This window comes from Anolis sagrei, chromosome 1 (assembly GCF_037176765.1).
Source record: "Anolis sagrei isolate rAnoSag1 chromosome 1, rAnoSag1.mat, whole genome shotgun sequence".
NCBI classification, from domain to species: Eukaryota; Metazoa; Chordata; class Lepidosauria; order Squamata; family Dactyloidae; genus Anolis; species Anolis sagrei.
In genome coordinates this window covers 9,871,291-9,892,976 of record NC_090021.1, presented here as the reverse complement: position 1 = coordinate 9,892,976, position 21,686 = coordinate 9,871,291, and the positions used below count along the sequence as shown (strand labels likewise).

At 41.2% G+C, this 21,686-nt stretch overlaps 1 protein-coding gene across 1 annotated transcript in view; it reads left to right on the top strand.

Moving 5' to 3' along the window:
- Nucleotides 1-287: 287 nt before the first annotated feature.
- LOC132761619 (L-threonine 3-dehydrogenase, mitochondrial-like) overlaps nucleotides 288-21,686 on the top strand; it is a 28,478-nt gene continuing 7,079 nt past the window's right edge. Inside the window, exons 1-7 of the mRNA XM_060754651.2 lie at nucleotides 288-386; nucleotides 12,903-13,098; nucleotides 15,934-15,976; nucleotides 17,060-17,130; nucleotides 18,237-18,386; nucleotides 18,492-18,664; nucleotides 20,292-20,382. Of these exons, the coding sequence (XP_060610634.1) occupies nucleotides 12,915-13,098; nucleotides 15,934-15,976; nucleotides 17,060-17,130; nucleotides 18,237-18,386; nucleotides 18,492-18,664; nucleotides 20,292-20,382 (712 nt within the window). The 5' untranslated portion in view covers nucleotides 288-386; nucleotides 12,903-12,914. The remainder of the gene's footprint in view (nucleotides 387-12,902; nucleotides 13,099-15,933; nucleotides 15,977-17,059; nucleotides 17,131-18,236; nucleotides 18,387-18,491; nucleotides 18,665-20,291; nucleotides 20,383-21,686) is intronic.

The following is a 21,686-nucleotide window of genomic DNA, read 5'->3' as shown; positions in this document are numbered from 1 at the left end:
TGACGTCACCAACTCCCCCCTCCCTTCCCTTCCCCTCGCGCCAGCCGCTCGGTTTCCACGGCAACCGCGCGAGGCCGCCGCAGCCGTTAGGGATGGTTTGATTGACAGCCGCGTTCGTTGGCTTCCCTTTCAATGGGGGGCGCGCTAGGGGTGTGGCGGGGGAGAGAGAGGGTGCCGGCTCGCTCTCGGCCTATCAGTAGGCGAGGGGGCGGAGCTCAGCGACGGTGCCGGCTCGCTCTCGGCCTATCAGGAGGCGGCAAGCCAAGCGCGAGTGGGCGGGGCCTGATGACGGGAGCCGGCGTAGGGGTATAAAAGAGCAGGCGCAAGGCATTCTCTCCCCTGACGCGGTGGAGGAAGGAGCTCTGGAAGGTGGATTTGATTGACAGGTGGGTTTTGTTCTTTCCTTTTCTTGTCCAAATGATGTATATAGTCCTGATTTAATTACTTAGCCTTTGCAGCAGTAGCTTTATTTTCCTCTGTGAGTGGTATGTTATATTTACTTTTATTTTAATGTAAATTTAGGAAAATATTCCATAAGCTACCTGAAAGGATGTATTTGGTAATATAGGTCAAGTATGGCTCATTGTAATTATAATATTGTGATATTGGTCAAGTATGGCTCATTATAATTGTAATATTGTAATATTGCTCATTGTAATATTGGTCAAGTATGGCTCATTGTAATTGTAATATTGTAATTGTACAATTGTAATATTGTAATATTGCTCATTGTAATATTGGTCAAGTATGGCTCATATGCCTGATGCATGCCATGTGCCAGCAAATATGGAAAACACAAGAATGGCCATCAGACTGGAAAAAATCAACTTACATTCCCATACCAAAAAAGGGAAATGCGAAAGACTGCTCCAACTTCCGTACAGTGGCCCTTATTTCTCATGCCAGTAAGGTAATGCTCAGGATCCTGCAAAGAAGACTCCAGCAATACATGGAGAGAGAGTGGCCAGATGTTCAGGCTGGGTTTAGAAAAGGCAGAGGAACCAGAGACCAGATTGCCAATATCCGCTGGAGAATGGAGAAAGGCAGGGAGTTTCAGAAAAACATCTACTTCTGCTTCATTGACTATTCTAAAGCCTTTGACTGTGTGGATCATAATAAATTGTGGCAAGTTCTTGGTGGGATGGGCTTCCTAAGCCACCTTGTCTCTCTCCTGTACAAGGACCGAGTAGCAACAGTCAGAACTGACCACGGAACAACAGACTGGTTCAAGATTGGGAAAGGCGTACGGCAAGGCTGCATCCTCTCACCCAACCTTTTTAACTTGTATGCAGAACACATCATGCGATGTGCGGGGCTGGATGAATGCAAGGCTGGGGTGAAAATTGCTGGAAGAAACATTAACAACCTCAGATATGCAGATGACACCACTCTGATGGCCGAAAGCGAGGAGGAGCGGAGGAGCCTTCTAATCAAGGTGAAAGAAGAAAGCGCAAAAGCCGGGTTGCAGCTAAACGTCAAAAAAACCCAGATTATGGCAACAAGAATGATTGACAACTGGAAAATAGAGGGAGAAAATGTGGAGGCCGTGACAGAATTTGTATTTCTAGGCGCAAAGATTACTGCAGATGCAGACTGTGGCCAGGAAATCAGAAGACGCTTACTTCTTGGGAGGAGAGCAATGTCCAATCTCGATAAAATAGTAAAGAGTAGAGACATCAGACTGGCAACAAAGATCCGCTTAGTCAAAGCCATGGTCTTCCCTGTAGTCACCTACGGATGTGAGAGCTGGACCTTAGGGAAGGCTGAGCGAAGGAAGATCGATGCTTTTGAGCTGTGGTGTTGGAGGAAAGTGCTGAGAGTGCCTTGGACTGCGAGAAGATCCAACCAGTCCATCCTCCAGGAAATAAAGCCCGGCTGCTCATTGGAGGGAAGGATACTAGAGACAAAGTTGAAGTACTTTGGCCACATCATGAGGAGACAGCAAAGCCTAGAGAAGACAATGATGCTGGGGAAAGTGGAAGGCAAAAGGAAGAGGGGCCGACCAAGGACAAAATGGATGGATGGCATCCTTGAAGTGACTGGACTGACCTTGAGGGAGCTGGGGGTGGTGATGGCCGACAGGGAGCTCTGGCGTGGGCTGGTCCATGAGGTCACGAAGAGTCGGAGGCGACTGAACGAATGAACAACATGGCTCATTGTAATCATTCTATTGACCTGCCTTTTAAGTTTCCTTCTCAGCAGGGCATAACAATAATCTATATAAATAAAAATGTAATGTGGGATTAGCATAACTCAAAGACTACTGGACAAATTGACACCAAATTTGGACACAAGACACCTAACAACCCAATGTATGTCCTTCATTCAAAAAAATTGATTTTGTAATTTGGGAGTTGTGGTTGCTGGGATTTATAGTACACCCACAATCACAGAGCATTCTGAATTCCACCAATGATGGAATTGAATCAATTTTGGGACACAGAACTCCCATGATCAACAGAAAACACTAGAAGGGTTTGGTGAGCATTGACCTTGAGTTTGGGAGTTGTAGCTCACCTACATCTAGAGAGCACTGTGGACTCGAACAGTGATGGATCTGGACCAAACTTGGCACAAGCACTCAATACGCCCAAATATGAACACAGATGGAGTTTGGGGGAAATAGACCATGACATTTGGGAGTTGTAGTCACTGGGATTTATAGTTCACCTACAATCAAAGAGCATTCTGAACCCCACCAACAACATAATTGGGGCAAACTTCCCACACAGAACCCCCATAACCGACAGAAAATACTTAAGGCCATCCAGTCCTACTCCCCTTCACAAGAGCAAGAAAACGTAATCAAAGCCCTCCCAACAAAGAGCCATCCGGCAGCCATGATCCTAACAGGAGTGGAATACATGACCCCCCTGTTGCGCCAGCTCCATTGGCTGCCGATCTGCTACCGGGCTCAATTCAAGGTGTTGGCGCTGGCCTATAAAGCCCTAAACGGTTCCGGCCCAAGATACCTATCTGACCGCATCTCGGCCTATGAACCCACCAGGACTTTGAGATCTTCCGGAGATCTTCCGGGGAGCACGGTTGACGGGGACGAGAGATAGGGCCTTCTCGGTGGTGGCCCCTCGGCTGTGGAACGCCCTTCCTACGGACATTAGGCTGGCACCATCTCTCATGGCATTCTGAAAAAAGTTGAAGACCTGGACGTTCGTGCAGGCGTTCGAGTAACCTAGTGCAATATTGGTAATTGAAATAGGAATGAAACAATGTTCGACGAACCTGGATTACGCTTTGATGATGAGATGATTGGGTTGGTTATTGTAATAATTGTTTAGTGTAATTGCTTGTTGTTTATTAAGTGGGTAATGTGTTAAGTGATCAATTGTTATATCTGCATTGAATTATTGCTGTTTTTATTGGGTGCAAACGGCTGTGAGTCGCCTTCGGGCTGAGAACAGCAGTATATAAGCAAAATAAATAAATAAATAAATAATAGTGGTATCAATTAGAACAAGTCTATTGGGTGATTGTTTCCAGGTTATTATTATATGATTGTTCTCTTTGAATATGTTGGTTTAATTAGATCTTCCTCTTCTTCATTATTACTTTATAGTTCTTCGCAGCATTACACGCACTTAAAAAAAACTGGGCGCACCTTTCTTCATTGACACATGAAGACTTTGCCACCTCGTGCAGGGTATCATATGTACCTCGCATCTTTCCCCTTCAAACAGATTCCCATGGCTAGTTCCCAATACTAAATCCAATGCACAAGAAAGAGCAGTTGAACAATGGCAGAAATAAAATAACCTGTTATGAAATCCAATATTGGGTTGAGCATCCCTTATCTGGAATTCCGAAGTCCTTCAAATTCTGAAATTGACCACAAGCGTGGTCGAGCAACTGACACTTTGCTTTCTGAGGGTTCAGTGGACACAAACCTTGTGTATAAAATTACCTTCAGGATATGTGCTTAATATTGGTATGAAGCATCAATGGATTTCATGTTTCAGTTTGGGCCCCATCTGCAAGGTATGTGCACAGGCATCCAACCCCCCCCCCCCCCCCCCAATCTGAAATCCAAAACAGTTCTGGTCTAGATCATTTTTGATAAGGGATGCTCAACTTGTAGGAGAGCCTAGTGAAGAAAAGAGTTTATGTTATTCTCCAAAGTGTTACAAGGTCTTTGCCTGCTGTTGAAATGACATCAATACAAGTTACTCAAGCCTTCCTAAGAAGAAGAGCATTTTGCAATCAGCTTCATGGCAGGAAGACCCTTTCCCTCTTAATCAGCTGTGTCATCTTAGATGTTTTGAAACATGGCGAAGAGCCCTTTGTGAGGATCCCTGGGTCCGATGGGAAGTTTGTAGTAATACATCTGGCAATAAATTTCACATGCTGTTTCTGCCTTCGACTTGTTTTTGACCATCCTAAGATGAATACTTTATGGATTCTTCTTGGTAAGATATGTTCAGTAGAGGTTTGCCATGACCTTTCTTAGGTTGTTCTACACTGCCATATAAGGCAGTTTGGAACTGCATTATATGGGTCTAAACTGACCATATAATGTCAGTGTGGAGCTAGCTTTAGACCAGTGATTCTCAACCTATGGTTCCTAAGATGTTTTGGCCTTCAACTCTCAGAAATCCCATCAGCTGGTAAAATGGCTGGGATTTCTGGGAGTTGTAGGCCAAAACACCTGGGGACCCACAGGTTGAGAACCACTGCTTTAGAGGCTGAGAGAGCCTGACTTGCCTGAGGCCACCCAGTAGACGAGCAAAGATTTGAACCCATGTCTCACTATACATTACTGAAACTTATATGATATTTTGGCTCTCTTTCAGTTAAAATACTAGTTTTAAACACCATTTGTGATTAAATTACATTGATAGAAATCTGTTATTGCAGCTATGCAGAAGCATGATTGACCTTCTCTTGATTGGGTCCATGGTGTGATTTAGTTTTAGCTGCTTCGCACTGCAGGAGTACAAAGCTTGCCTCTTTATAATAAGGTCTTGCTCATGAAGAGTGTTCTAATAGTTGATTTTGGATTCTTAAAAAACTTGCTGAAATGTGTGATTTAAAAATCCCAAGTAGAACTGTAATCAAAATTTCAGTGAGAATATTTTGCCTTCCTTTCCACACAGAAAGCATTTTAGATCAGTATGCATGCATACCTGTGACAGTATCTCACCATGTCTTCCACTTTCTGCGGTGGCACAGTGGGTTAAAGCATTGAGCTGCTGAACTTGCTGATCGAAAGGTTGCAGGTTTGAATCCTGGGAGTGGCCTGAGCTCCCATTATTAGCCCCAGCTTCTGCCAACCTAGCAGTTCAAAAACATGCAAATGTGAGTAGATCAATAGGTACTGCTCCAGCAGGAAGGTAACGGTGCTCCATGCAGTCATGCTGGCCACATGACCTTGGAGGTGTCTACAGACAATGCCCACTCTTCAGCTTAGAAAGGAAGAAGAGCGCCAATCCCCAGAGTCTGACACGACTGGACTTAATGTCAGAGGAAAACCTTTACCTTTACCTAAAACCTTGTATATGTTGCTGCAGTGTCTGAAGATGCATGGGGAGGCCAACAGCTTGTAGCCATTTTTAATGTGTATTATGTGTGCTAACTGCTGCACAAATAATATTGCCTGTGAGACAGAGGTTAACATAGTGCATGGCTGTCATGAGTCAAGAGTTATAGGCTGTAATTTAAGAGTGTCTTGAAATTTGAAAAGGGAATGGCAGGGTTACAGTGATGCTGGGAAAGCAGCTTCCTGTAACCGATGCTATGAACTGTGTACACCTGCGTAAAAACAGTAGCATGCAATCCACTGCTGCCAGAAGGCTACAAATAAAACCCATGTACATCTATTACGTGCTGGGTGAAATAACTCTTAGCATATGATATACATAATATAGCCTAAATTGACTGTTTCTCTGTATTGCCATGGATTGTAGTTGGTGAACAGCTAAACACCTGTTTTATGTTCATTGAATTGGAATGAAATTCAAATTTCCTTACATTTTCTTAACCTGGAAACTATTCTTATGCACAAAACTGGGATTTTCTTCAGGAAGAAAAATGTATTGAACTATGTTTTGTGCTGTTATACCTGTAGCTCCATTATTCTCCCTGACAAAAATATACAATCCACAAACAAGAAAATGAAATCAGAAAACATTTTAAAAACTTACAAACAGTGATACAAGACAAGACATTTAAAAGTTATTGAAAAGAACTGGTTGGTGGTTATTAAATAGTTAAATCTGTATCACTTGAACTTTACTGGACTTGTTTAGTGACTTACAGTGTAGAGCCAACATAGTGTAGTGGTTTGAGTGTTGTCCTAAAACTCTGAATACCAGGGATTCCCTGCTTGATCATGGAAACCCATTGAGTGACCTTTGGTGAGTCAACACTCTCAGCCCCTGAAAGCCCTATGATACATTTGCCAGTATTGTCCTAACGTAAAATGACTTGAATGCATACAAAACAGCAAATTGAGTGAAATAATTGTTTTCCGAAATATTTTGTGTTAGCTAATATCACTTGGAAAAGGGGCAACTTTGAATTTCTTCTATTCAAATACTTCTTCCCTCTGTTTTGTTTTAATATGTGCAGCGTTTGTGCCTATTTGTTAGATGCAGAAAAATAATCTTTGTCATAGAGGGGTGTAAGACTGTATGAAACCAGTTCCAACTAAAATGACTGTCATGAACAGAATAACCTGTAGGTAGAAACGTTTATTAAGGAGTCCCCTTGGGTCCATTTACAGACTCAGCAGGCTTCTTTTATTCTGACTTCAGTCCCTTCAATAAAGTTTTGTAATAGAATTTGCAAGTGGCAAACTCAAAACCAGTTTGGGCAGCTAACTGGCACAGGGAGGGCAGTGAAAATGCCAACACAAGAAGGGTGTGTGACTATGTGCTATTGTTGTCAAGACAGGGCTCTAGTGGAGGAGGAGATGGTGTAAGAGTTGAATGGCCAATTTCCATTTGTACCACCCTATTTAGGGCATAGTTTGGCAGCTAGTGTATCCTACTTGATGTTGCTTCACTGCCTCTCTCATCTGCCCACGCTATCAGCTATCTTGATTGGGGCTGATGAGAGCAAATCAATGATTTCACTCCAGTAACACATAGAGTTACAACTGGACCATCTTGTTGTATAATGCTTGGCCACTCCCATCCTCATAGTAGGCTATGGTAAACATTGGAGACAGTGATTCCTTTTTTGTTGGAGGAGGTCTGTTTCAGAATGGCAGGGACAGAGGATGAGTTGACCAAGGTTGCATTAGAAACTTCCTAACTGAATAGGGACCAAACAAGCTTCTATCAGTAGCAAAGTGGAGAAACTGATCTGAGTAAGAGCTGGACTGTATTTGAAGAAATGCAGGATTTGTCCTGAGCTGTTTCTACACAAGCCTAGGCAATGATCAATCACATCAACAACAAATGCTCATGCCCAAGCAAAGTCTCTAACATCCTTAAAATTCCCATTCCCCTTAAAACCAAGCCTTGCTGTTCTGGCTGTTTGAAAAGTTGTTTCAAAAATATTTAAGAGGGTTTTTAGCTTGATTTTTAAAATTTGACATGTGAAATTTTTGTATGAACAAGATGCTTTAAGTAATAAATCCATCCATGTTTTGGTATACAGATAATAATAATAATAAAACTTTATTTATATACTGCTCTATCTCCCCGAGGGGACTCAGAGCAGTTCCCAGGTAAAAAACACAGAACATACAAAGTAAAAACAACATAACCACAAGATTAACAAAACAAAATATGCATAAAAATTGTCGCCATAACACGCAAATATTAAAAGTAATCCTGCCTGTTCAAGGCAATTTAAAAATTTTAAATTTAAAAATTGAGCATCCCTTACGTGGAATTCTAAAATTCAAAATACTCCATAATCATCCATATGGCAGGGTTAGAGAGTGACAGTTTTGCTTTCTGATGAAAACTTTTTTCATGCATAAAACTATTGTATAAAATACTCTCAGGCTATGTGTATAGGGTATATAAGAAACATGCATTAATTTTGTGTCAAGATCTGGATTTCATCTCTGAGATACCTTGTTATATACATATCGTATATTCAAGAACAAGTTGTTCAAAATTTTAAAAAATCTGAAAGACTTCTGGTTCCAAGCATTTTGAATCAGGGATGCTCAACCTGTATTTAGTCCACTGTCGGATCTGATGTGATCTTGGAGAGTTTGAAGCCTTGCATGCTACTTTGTGGGTGGCCTAAAAATATATAGAACCAATATGGATTTTGGAATTTTTAAAAGAGTTGCTGTAGAAGTGCATCAGTAGACAGACAGAAGTCTGATTCCTTCATTTGTTTCTTCATCCAGTGTTAAAAGAGCTTCTCTTAATTTGATAGGTCAAACTGCACATTTCATTCATTGAACCTTATTTGAAAGTATGCTGCCACATATATTTAATCTGTTTCCCTTTCCAGCTGATTTTCCTTTCCTTTCCTTTCCAATGAAAGTATTTATTTTACATATTTGTATCCCATCCTTCTTACCCCCAGAAGGGGACCCAGGGTGGCTTACCAGCAGGCATTCATTCAATGCCAACAACACCAATAAAGGATAAAAACAATTCATTAATGCTTTAAAATTACTAAAACTGTTATGCAGATGTATCTGACAAAGCAGCATATATAGTTTGATTCCAACAGATAGTTCCTCTGCTTTTGCAAGTGATATTGATGTTACAGTAGCATCATTCTCAAGTAGTAGGCGTGTTTAGTTTCTGTTCATTTCACCATTCAAAGCCTTTGTTCCATTTTAATAGGGCTTTTGGAGTTGAAAAACCTGTTGCCATAAAAAGCCACAAAGTTTCTTATCTCATTCTGGGGTCAACAATACTGACAGAAGCCTATTTGTTTTTTATGTAGCTGGTATGCACTTGCCTCTTGCAGTATGGCAATAAAACATTTTTATTAACTACAACCAGCCAACCACATTCACTAGGGTTAAGAGCACAGGACTGCTATGAAATTGAAAAAAAAAAAGAAAAGAAAATATTTTTTAAACCTCTCTAGGATCTTTAGGTCCTTCAGCATGACTCTGTGATCAGCCTCTTCTGGAAGTTGGCCCCAGAATCACATTGAATGGAGCAGAGATTTCTAGAGAAAGCATTTTAATTAAGTCCGCAGAAGTCAAACCCCCAAATATGAAGGGCCAATTGTATATCACAGGCATCCAACTAGTCCAATGGGCAGCAGCTAGACTGCTCACTGGAGCGTCATACAGGGAGCATACCACCACCCCCCCACCCGCTGTGTCAGCTCTACAGGCTGCCAATCCAGCTCCAAGCACAATTCAAAGTGCTGGTCCTGACCTATAAAAGCCTATACAGTTCTGGCCTGGTGTACTTGTCCAAACGTATCTCCTTCTATGTTCCACCTCGAAGTTTAAGAAATTCTGGGGAGGCCCTGCTCTCTGCTCCGCTTCTATCGCAAACACACCTGCCGGGGATGAGGGACAGGGCCTTCTCGGTGGTGGCCTCCCGCCTGTGGAATTTGCTCCCCGGGGAAATTAGGTCATCTTCATCCCTCTCCTTCAGAAAAAAGTTGAAAACTTGGATGTGGGACCTGGCCTTCGGGTGACTATGCTGACAAGGATAATGACAATGAGGACAAATTATGATAGTAATGGACTTATGGACAAGCTTGATGGAATGAATTCATATGCACACTGAACATACCTTATTTGTAGTGCAAAAGACACATAAAAACAGTACAATAATTAAAATGAAGAACAATTTAAACAAATATAAACGTATTAGTATTTCAGTGGGAAGCGTGGGCCTGCTTTTGGCTGATGTGATAGGATTGTTGTTGTTGTTGTGTGCTTTCAAGTCGTTGACCCTGAGCGAGGGCTGGGCAAATGACCTTGGAGGGCTGTATTCGGTCCTCGGGCCATAGTTTGAGGACCCCTGATCTAGAGGATGGTGTGTGTATAAATGAGATTGTCTACAAGTTGCCTGTAGACTTACAGCAACCTTACAAATTTTAAGGGGTTTCCTTAGGCAAGGAATATTGAAGGTATATAGACCATTTCTTTGGATTCCTAAGCACTACCTAAACACACTGCTTTCATTCCATCGCATTAAAGGCATCCTACATTCATTGTGTGAATGTGCCTTCAGGTCATTTATTGACCTGTGGTAACCCCATGAAAACCACAGGGTGTTTTTAAAGGAAAGGAATACTCTTCTTGCCTAAAAGTTTCTTCAGCTGAGATAGAGCCCACAGCACTTGGTATTTTGTAGATAGTCTCCCATCTAAGTATTAACTGGGGCTGACCCTTCTTAGCCCCAGGGTTCAGAGTGAACAGGGTATAGGGTTGGTCCGTGCTGCGAAATTTCAGAGGCTATCCTAATACTGCAAATGTATTTAGTTGGTATCTGCAAGCGTGGATAACCTTAGAATGTCAGGGCAGGCCCCAATCTGGGCTAGACCTATACTTGACATATAATGCAGTTTGGAACTGTGTTTATATGGTTGGTGTAGAAATATAATATAGTTCAAATTGCATTGTGGAGTTCTACACTGGTCATATAATAATGCATTTCAGTGCCATTCATGTTGCATGATAGTAGGTTCTACACTGACGATATAATGCAGATCAGTGCCGTTCATGTTGCATTGTAGGGTTTTACGCTGACCATATAATGCAGTTCAATAGTTCATATTGCATTATGTGAGTCCATATTGTATCTCATGTATTTTACTGCACTAGTATGTGCTTTTGTAAGCCACCCTGAGTCCCTTTGGGGAGATGGTGGCGGGATACAAATAAAGTTTTATTAGTATAGCTTCCAACAGCACATGGGATCTGGTGCCTTTCGGAAATGTAGATCTCATCTGTCAATGGGAACCACTGCAGTTACGTATGTTCTTTAATTGTCGCATGAATTTCCTTTGCCTGTAACTTGATATACGTCATGTACCTAAGCTGTTTCTGCTCTGTACGTTGGTCTTCTCTCTCTCTGTTGGAGATGAATAATTTTGATCTGCAGTGTTGGCTGAATCTCAGTGGCTGTTTGTTCTTTCCAGCTGTGTGGTTTCAAGTACAGCGTGTTTAGCTTTCGCTTAAAATCTAGCTTGTAGCTTTGTGGATTTTAGTAGTATCATTTAAGCACTGCTGCTGTACCTGCTGTTTTTGCCAGCCAGTGTGTGTATACCTTTTTTTTTCTGCTCCCAAAGAAGAGAGCAAATAAAGGATAAGCCCAGTGTTCCATGCAGCCATGCCATATACTAGACAAACAGGATTCCTCTTGTTCCTTTCAGTATTATCTGCCTGTTCTGAGGTGACGCGGTTTTAAATCAAACAAATGGATGTGTCCATCTTGCGGTGATATCATGAGCATACGCACACACCCTTTTCTGTGTGGAGGACAACTCCCACTCCCTTGAGAACTCTCATTGGCTTAGCAGAGAGGCCGTGCCCCATAAATACCCCTTTTCTTTTCGCTTTGCAAAACCAGTGCCAGGAAAAAGGTAAGCGGAGAAGCTCTGTTGCATCACCTTACTGCCTGGAGGAGGGAAGGGTCATTCACCTGTAAAAACTCATTCTACAGAAATGAGACAGTCAGAATATGGCTGTCCTGAGGATTTTACCAACTGATATTATTTGATGCTCTTCTTATACCTAACCATATGCTAATTGTAAATCCAATCAGAAGTGTATCAAAGGTTTTGTTTTGTTTATTTTATAGGGTTGGTATCTTCCTTATTTGCTAGGAAAAGTATGTTACTGTTATCAAATGCCTGAAACTGCAATTTGATTCCTTAAGCCTGTCATTAGATTTATATCCAACAGGTGTAGTTATAACCTTGCTAATTCTGGCTGTCTCCAAGGTCTTTTATTAATGGGCAGTAGGCCCATGAACATGGTAAATAATAAAGGAAGGAAGTGTGTCAAAATCTTATCCAGAACTATAGAAATTTATGGCAGAAATATAACGGGCTTTCCTAGGAAAACCAGTTACATATTGTTATAACAAATGTCATTTTTATTCTGTTTTTTTTAGAGCTCTCTTGCTACAAAATAAAATAATTTCACTAAACTTTATATAAAGTCTGACAACTGAAACTCTAAAGCTGGGCATGTATAACTTCTGAAAGATTTATCTTTTTCACAGCATTGAGGCTTGTGTTGGAGAATTCCTGCACTCAGTCTGGAGTCTTTAGTTGTTTGGCTGTTCTTAAAGGCCCCTTCTCATATTTGCATAATTTGAGGAAACAAGTGGCAGGTTTGTAGAAATGACTATCGTAAATCCCTGCAATACTGAATATTAACCCTATCTAAAGAGCTAATTGGATTACAATATTGGGACAGAAAAACATGTTGAAAAATCCAGTGTCAATTCTTTCTGGTCAGGGGACTTTATTGCAAAGATGTAGGGAACTGGTACTGTAGTAAGACCATTGGTCCCTATACCACACAACCTCTTGTAATGCATGTTGTGGGTCCATTAGTGCCTCTGATCACACCGCAGTCCTGCCACATTCCCCTCAGTCTAATTTTTTTTAAAAAAAAAAATCCAGGTACTTAGTGAAATAATAAAATAAAATAAAAAGGGAAGCAACCACAGTGGAAGGGCAGCGATGCACCACCCATCTGGAAGTACAGCTTTGCACAATCATAGTATTGTGAAGCTGCCCATCACCATGACAGTAAGTTGCTGCTCTCCTGCCTTGTATGAACAGCAAGCATGTGGCAATATCCTGAGACATGCTGCAGACTGGCAATGACATGCCCAACTTCACAGGATAAGTGGCCTATCAGCTTCAGCATTTCTTACACCAAATGGCAAACAGTTAAATGGTATTTCAGGAATAATATTTGCTTGACCATTCTCCTATTGGTGGGGTATCTTGTCATTCATCAGAACATTTTCCATTTCTTTCAGCTTTCTAGAAAAATGCCAGCTATCAAGAGTTTGAGCCGGGCTGTCAGGCAGGTGTTGCAGAAACCTGGTTGTGGTTGTCAGGTTGCTGTTGTGCCGGTTAGGTGTGTTGGTTTCTCACCCCGGCAGGTAAACTCGGACGCCAGCTTCCATTCAGTATCCTTTTCTGAAACAGAACATCCACGGGTGCTGATTACAGGTCAGTCTGCTTTGTGCCTACAACATTTTTGATTTGTTTTGTGTGGAGCATTTAAATTTATTGACATTTATTGCATCAAGTCATGTATGTTACGTAGTACTGAATCAGGGATGCACTGCAACTCTGTGGATTGAAGATCGGTTTCAATGGCACCACTCCAATGGTAGTTCAGGATGAGAGTGAGCAAATGGTAGGCTTTTGGACCTGGCCAGAGCCAGGTGCAAAATAATAGCTTAGGCAGGTTGGCATAATCTGAGAATTAAGTGCATCTGATCTCCTGCTCAACCCAAGATACCATTATCTTGGTTCTGATATTGATTTGAACAATTACTCAGATCCCTTCCACACAGTTGGATAAAATCCCACATTATACGTTTTGAATTGGGATATATGACCGTGTCCTTGGTCCTTTACTGGGCATCCGTAGAGATACCAAGATGCTTGTTTATAAAGCTATTGTCCTCCCAACCCTGCTATATGCCTGCAAAATGTGGACTGTCTACAGATATCACACTCAACTCCTGGAACGATTTCATCAGCATTGCCTCTGAAAAATCCTGCAAATCTCTTGGGGAGACAGGCACACAAATGTCAGTGTGCTGGAAGAAGCAAAGACCACCAGCCTTGAAGCCATGCTCCAACTCCGCTGGACTGGCCACATTGTCCAAATGCCCGATCACCGTCTCCCAAAACAGTTACTCTACTCCGAACACAAGAACGGAAAATGTAATGGTGGTGTACAGGAAAAGAGATTTAAAGATGGGTTTAAAGCCAACCTTAAAAACTCTGGCATAGACACTGAGAACTGGGAAGCCCTGGCCCTTGAGCGCTCCAGCTGGAGGTCAGTTGTGACCAGCAGTGCTGCAGAATTTGAAGAAGCACAGTGAAGGGCGAAAGGGAGAAATGTGCCAAGAGGAAGGCGTGTAACCAGGACCGCCTTCCACTTGCATACCAATATCCTCACTGCAGGATAACATGTCGATTAAGAATAGGGCTCCATAGCCACCTACGGACCCACTGCCGAGATGCTTCACTTGGAAGGACCATCATCCTCGAGCTATGAGGGATCACCTAAGTAGGTAAAGCAAAATATGGCAGTATGGACTCAGATATTCCAGTTCAAAACGGATATTGTGGGTTAGTCTGCCTTGATGTGCTGGATTATATGGCTGTGTGGAAGGGCCCTCAGAAAAGTATACCCTTTCCCCATCTAATGCAATTTCCAGTGATTTTTTAGCTGGCTGGATAACAGTTGGCAACCCTTGCAGGTCTGCTATAAATCACTCAGATTTTTTGGTAGACACAATCTATCTGGTCTGCATAACATTGCAATTTTATAAACAAAGAAATTAGCCTCTATCTTGACTGCTATGCATAATGGAATGTCCTCTGTTATTCCCTCAACCCAGTCTCTTAGAAGATAGGGATATTTGTCTGTTGTAAGGTCATGATTTATGTCTAAATACCTTGAAGCCATTTCTGATTTCAGAAGCTAAACCAAGCCAGATTTGGTCAGTACTTGGGTGGGGGAACTTCCAAAGAATACCAGACGCTGCAGGCAATATTTCAGAGGAAGGAACTGGCAAAACCACCTCTTTTACTCCTTACCTTAGAAAACCCCTATGAAATTCATATAGGAGTTGACAGGTTACTTGAAGATAGTGATTTTGCATCTAGATATGGGAGTTCATGCTCTGCTTTTAAATTATCAGCTCATTGTTGTTACTTAGTTCAAACAGAATAACAGTAATTTCCACTTAAAATCTATTATCATATTCTTGCCCCTATTCCTGCTCATTTCTACCCTTAATGAGTCAAAGGAACATTATACCCCAGATGAGCATTAGGTGTGTTAAGTTATAGGAGGTGGGTGCAAAACGACAGTTGGGAAAGCAGCAGGCCCAGAGCTCATGAAGAATTTGCTCATAAATAGGTTGAAAGCCTTTTCCCATAGAAGATGCAGTCCCCACTTTAGATATAATTCATAAGGGTGTTCACAATATCTTTCTGGATGTATGGCTGCTTAGATAGAGAATTCACCTCTTCAAGGAGGCCCTTTCCCAGGTGAAGGGATCAGAATCAGGTGGAATTCAAGGTGTGGTGAATCAAATGTTTTTATCCTTTGCTGAGCTGGCTCCCATCTCTGCTGGATGCTGCAATAAGTATTGCAGCTGTGGAGGGAGTGTATCAGTTCTCCAGAGTGGTACATTGGCAGCAGAGAACTGTGTCATGACTTCTGCAGAGAAATGGGCTCCGTGCCTCTCCAGAGCTCCCTCACAACCTTCTTGTCCTTAGTTCTGAGGGGCACAATTTCCATCTTGCTGGCAGTGCTTCTTCAGGGAAGCTCCTCAAAAGACGTAGCAGAGGGGATAGAAGAACAGGGTGGATAGGAGCATAGTAGGATATTTTCCACCTTCTTTGCCTGAGTGTATTTTTGTGTAGCTGGGGTTACATGGTACTGTTGTTTTGTGCCTTTGTTTCCAACTTATGGAAATGAACCAATTGCACATTATCTTCATAAGGGGTTTGTTTTCCCCCGAGGCCCCTTCCATACAGCTTTGGCATGCTGGGTTATCCAGAGAATAATGTATTGGATCCCCCTCTTCTGTGCGGTGATAGTTGTATCTGTGATGCCTCAGTGTATAACAGTTAAAACATTCCTAACAGTCTAACCAACCAAATCAGCCTTTTGATGAAAACTAATGTGTTCCCTGCTCCTAGATTCTGAGATGGAGTTCAGTACATAACTTTTCTTTCTTTTAGAGCAGAAATCTTTTCAAATTGTTCATGTTTTATAGCATATTGAGTTCTCTAACAAATGCATTTTGTTTTCAGGGGGACTAGGCCAGCTTGGAGTAGGACTTGCTAAGCTCTTGAGGTAAGCTGTGCTTGTTGCTTTTTACTAGTAATACGTGCTTGTGGATTTCTGAGTCTGAAGTTTCCAAAGAATGATCAAGTTCATTTGCAGCAAAAGTGTAACTATGATTTTCCCACCAAGAAAAAAATAGATTTTGTACACACATTAGGAAAATGCTGGGAAGACTTTGTTCCTATTTATATGTTGCATCTATGTGCTGGAGCCCCCGGTGGCACAGTGGATTAAACCCCTGCACCAGCAGGACTGAAGACTGACAGGTCACAGGTTCAAATCTGGGGAGGGCATGGATGAGCTCCTTCTATCAGCTCCAGCTCCTCATGCGGGGACATGAGAAGCCTCCCACAAGGATGATAAAACATCAAAACATCTGTGTCCCCTGGGCAATGTCCTCGTAGACGGCCAATTCTCTCACACCAGAAGCGACTTGCAGTTTCTCAAGTCACTCCTGATTTTTTAAAAAATCTACGTGCTCCTTTTCTCCTGCTGTGGGACTAAAGACAGATCACAAACATTGATGGTGTTGGTGTGGAAGATACCAGATATTCTTGAGTATAAGCCAACTTGAATATAAGCCAAGGCGTCTGATTTTACCACAAAAATCTGGGAAAACGTATTTATTCAAGTATAAGATGAGGGTGGGAAATGCACCCAATAAATACCAATAAAATTACATTAATTAGACATCAGTAGGTTAAATGTTTTTGAATAATTACATAAAACTGTAATTTAAGATAAAACTAAACTGTAAAATAAGGCATTTCTATTTCCAAAGTTTAAATGCAATGTGTATATAGTCGAAGGCTTTCATGGCCGGAATCACCGGGTTGCTGTAAGCTTTTTGGGCTGTATGGCCATGTTCCAGAAGCATGCAACCCAGAATGTATATACTCGAGTATAAGCCGATCCGAATATAAAAGGGCTGAAAAACTTGGCTTATACTCAAGGATATTCAGTAATTTCATAGTACAGAAACATATGGCTGCACTGCATCTAACAGCAGATTAGTTTTTCCTCTCGACAAAACAAAGTATAAAAGGAACGTGAAAGACCTGCTTTCAGGCTTAACTGTGCCCTCTCTCCTAGGAAACGCTTTGGAAAGAACAACGTGATCCTGTCTGATATCCGAAAGCCCCCTGACAATGTCTTCTATAGTGGTAAGTGCCCTATAACAAAGCAATGCAATATTTACTGTGGCAGTGATGTTTTGCTAGAATCTGGGTTCCTTAATTAAACTTGAAGTTTCCTTGTATATTAATCTTTGCAATATTCTTGAATATTTGCTTCTGACTCATGAGCTTCATTTTAAAAGCTACTTCCTTCATTTGTGTAAAGCAGTGGTTTCCAACCATTGCTGTAAAGAGACAGATTAACATTCAAAGTAGGACCGTCACAAATATATATATGAATTTAGGCCTTGGACACAAAACTGGGAACTATAAAGAATATTCAGTCCTTGGCTTTTTTTTTTTTATCAGTGAGAGGAATCTACGGGAAGACATTTTTCTCTGTAGCCAATCCTAGGAAGCAAATAAATGTCAGCACCATCTTTTTGAATTGGTCCTTCTGATCCTAAATTTGATTTGAGTGCTTCCTCCACCACCCTATGATTTATTAATATGTCTTTGTCATCTGATGGCTCAGGTTAATGCAGCTCTTAAAACTTCAGATATTTAGTTTCCTTAAAAGTATAGCATAACTTTTTTAAACAGATGTTTATTTAACACTAGCCATCCCCTACCATGCAATGCTGCAGCCCAGCATGTGTGTTTGTGTGTGTATATGTGTATATATGTGTGTTTGCATGTGTTTGGGTTTTTGTTTTTGTTTTTGCTTTTGCTTTTTAAGTCTCTTCTGTGTTTTTCAATATTTTTATGAGTGATGGTCACTCCTTGGCCTGATAGATGTATTGTGTCCAAATTTGGTGTCAATTCGTCCAATAGTTTTTGAGTTATGTTAATCCCTCAAATTAACATTACATATTTATTTATATAGATTTTTCAAAAATCAAACCACTCATGCTTTTCCTGCACAAATATATTTTCTATCCTGCACAAATATTTTTTCTATTCAATTAAAACAAACACTGACTAGAGCGGGAACCAATGTTTATTTGATGTTGTAACAGGAAAAGTTGATTTGGTATTTTATTCTGCATGAGCTTATAATGAATTTGAATGAAGGATGCTTTCCCACGCTGCTGACTTTCATGACTTGTCACCTTCCTCAGACTCTTGTTTGATTTGCACTTTCTCCCTTGTAGGCCCTTTCATCTACTCAGACATTCTGGACTACAAGAATCTTCGTGAGATAGTAGTGAACAACCGGATTACATGGCTGTTTCACTATAGTGCGCTGCTCAGCGCAGTTGGTGAAGCCAACGTTCCTTTGGCAAGATCTGTAAATATCACTGGTAGGTGTCAGCTTAACTTTCCACTGTTTGATGAGCTGTCCTCGCCTGACTGCCAGAGCTCAGTGTTTTGGTCTTGAACCTGATAACTCTGTTTGCTGTTCCTAGGATTGCATAACATTCTTGATATTGCTGCTGAGCACAGCTTGCGGCTCTTTGTCCCCAGCACAATTGGAGCTTTTGGACCCACCTCTCCTCGGGACCCAACTCCTGACCTCTGCATCCAAAGGCCAAGGACAATCTATGGTGTTTCCAAGGTCCATGCTGAGCTCATGGGAGAAGTAAGCATTGCCCATTCAACCTGCAGTTGGTTTGTTGTTTCAGATGGGTGGAGCAGTTGTCTAGCTGGAAGAATTTTTAACACTGTCAGATTATAATGGAGGGCTGTAGAGATGCAAATGTCTGCTGTCAGGTTGCAGAAGAAAGCCTACAGTTAACAATGCAGTACAGAATGGGATTCTGACCCTGCTGTGGGGGGGGGGGGGGGGGTGTCTGTCTGCATTAGGCACGGTTAGCAGCAGCTGCTTCTAGAATCTAACTGAGTATGCACGAAAAGCAAAACAAAACAAGTGGAAGAGCAGAGAAGTCTAATCCATAATCTAGCCCATCACATTAAGAAAAACTTAGTTTGGCCACTGAAATTTAAATCATAAGAAAAGTGGTCAATAATGAAAAGTATCAGAGGTCATCCATGGATACATTTGTCATAATGTGGTGCCTTTATACACTTTTAGTGAGAACTCTGACCAGAGACCAGTTATTGCTACAATGTTTGTGCCTTGGGAAGTCAGACTTGGCGACAGTGCTCCATGCTCTTGTTGCATCGAGAATAGATTACTGCAATGCACTCTTCGTGGGGTTGCCTTTGAAGACTGTTTAGAAGCTTCAAATGGTCCAATGAGCGGCAGCCAGATTGCTAACCAGGGCGCACACAACTCCCCTGTTAGGTCAACTTGACTGGCTACCAGTTTGCTACTGAGCACAATTAAATGGTTCCAGCCCAGCTTACCTGTCCGAACGTATCTCCTTCTATGAACCATCTCAGAGGTTAAGATCTGGGGAGGTCCTGCTCTTGGTCCCACTTCCATCACAAATGTGGTTGGTAGCACTTTTTATTGTGTTACAGTGTACTGTTTTTATTGCTTACTGTTATTGCTTAATGTTTTGATTTGCTTTTGGTTTATGTGTATTTGTTATATTGTTGTTTTATTGAGGCCTTGGCCTTTGTAAGCCGCATCGAGTCCTTCGGGAGAAGTTAGCGGGTACAAATAAAGTTAATAATAATAATAATAATAATATAATAATAGTAGGGGCAAGGGACAGGGCTTTCTCAGTGGTGGCCCCTCAGCTATGGAACTCTCTCCCCAGTGAGATTAGATTAGCACCCTCCTGCCTGGGCTTTAGAAAGACAACAAAGACATGGCTGTGGGACCAGGCTTTTGGCCAGTAATGCAGTGCAAAGAATAATTAGGAAATATGTGCTATGACAACCGGAATGGCCACGGTGGATAATTTTTGGATCATGTTATTTTAATATTTATTTTAGGATGTTTTTAATGCTTTGTATTAGTGTTTATATGTTGTATATGACTATGTTTAATGGTTTTAATGATTTTAATTCATAGTTATGTGTCAGTGTTTAGTTATTGTGGTTTTATCTTATTATATTTATGTTGGCATTGAATTCTTGCCATTAATATGTTGTAAACCGCCTTGAGTCCCCCCAGGGATGAGAAAGGCGGTATATAAATATACTAAATAAATAAATAATAAATAAATGTGTGAATTCATTGACTCTTTAATGTGAGCCACTGAAGGACAAGAGACGGTAGTAGATGACCAATGTGGCTACTCTGCTATTGCTAATGTCTGAGTGATATCATTTTTCCGCTTTTCCCCTCCTTCTAGTATTACCATTACAGATACGGCCTAGATTTCCGGTGCTTGAGGTACCCAGGCATTATTTCAGCCGATACTCAGCCTGGTGGGGGAACAACTGGTAAGGAAGCAAAGACAAAACCCTTTTTTACCTTTTTTGTGGCATGAATTTAAGTTGAGCTATAAAATTAACTAGTAAGATCATAATTACTCATTTACTATCTAAGACATTGAGGTTCTGAAGGCTTTCTACCAACTAGCAGAGCAATAGTGTCTGTGATGAAGGAAAAACCACTGTAGTGTCTACCTCTTGAACGGTTTCCCCTTTCTTCCTTATTCTCTGACCCAACAATTGATTTGTCTGTGGACATGGGAAAGATCTGTTTATAGTAAGGAGAGATGGCATAACCAACAGCCCCAGCATAACTATTCTCGTTACCTCTCTCTTTCTATTCCTGGAGAAACCAATAGTTTTCAACAATAGATAACTTTTTTATAATCGGAATGGGAAAAAAACTCCAAGAACAAATTGATCAGCTCCTCTGCCTTACAAGAATTTATAACTAAAGCATCACTGAAAAATGGCCACCTAGCCTCTGAAGACATCCACAGGACAAGAGGTGGAACAGATCTACCTCTTTTTTGGATATCTTCAGAGGCTTCATGGAGAACAATTGGTCTATGTGTTTGAGTTTTCATGTTTTGACCACTTCAGAATCAGGCAAAAGTTTCTGAGGCTAGCTGCTAGTTAAGATAAACCGACCTATTTAAATCTTCTTAGAGACCATTTTGGATATGCCTCTGGTTGGCAATTCCCACGAGGTGGCAAGTAAAGTATGTTTAACTATTGCTCTTGGTGTTTTGAAAGTTATCTTGAATTCTCTTGGGTGATTTGGCAGAGTGATAGGATAAAACTTAAATCTCTGAAGAGTTACAATAAACATTTATGATTGATATTTTTAGGCCTGTAATAATGCAAGTAGCACTTAACTCTGATTGTGGTTAAGAGCATATTCCATATCAGAGCCCAGTGTAAGAGCCAGGTAATTTGGCTCTTATCTCTGTCTTTAAGATGACAATCTCAATTGCTACTTCTTGTAGAGAAGCCTTGAAACAAATTGGTTTTTTAGTCTTTCAACATTTTAAACTAAATTTCTATGCACCCTTTCTCAAGGTACATACTGGTCGCCTATTTTTCTATGCAAAGTAGACCCCCCACCACCACCTTCATTAGAGTTAAAGGTACAAGATCCCTATTAAAGAAAGAAAACTGAATAAAACAGGCCCTGATTTTTATTATTATTGAAAAAACACCTCTTGAGAAATTTCTAATTCCTCTACCACAATTCTACCAACTTTGATTTTTTTTTTCCGAGTCAGGAGCAACTTGAGAAACTGCAAGTCGCTTCTGGTTGAGACAATAGG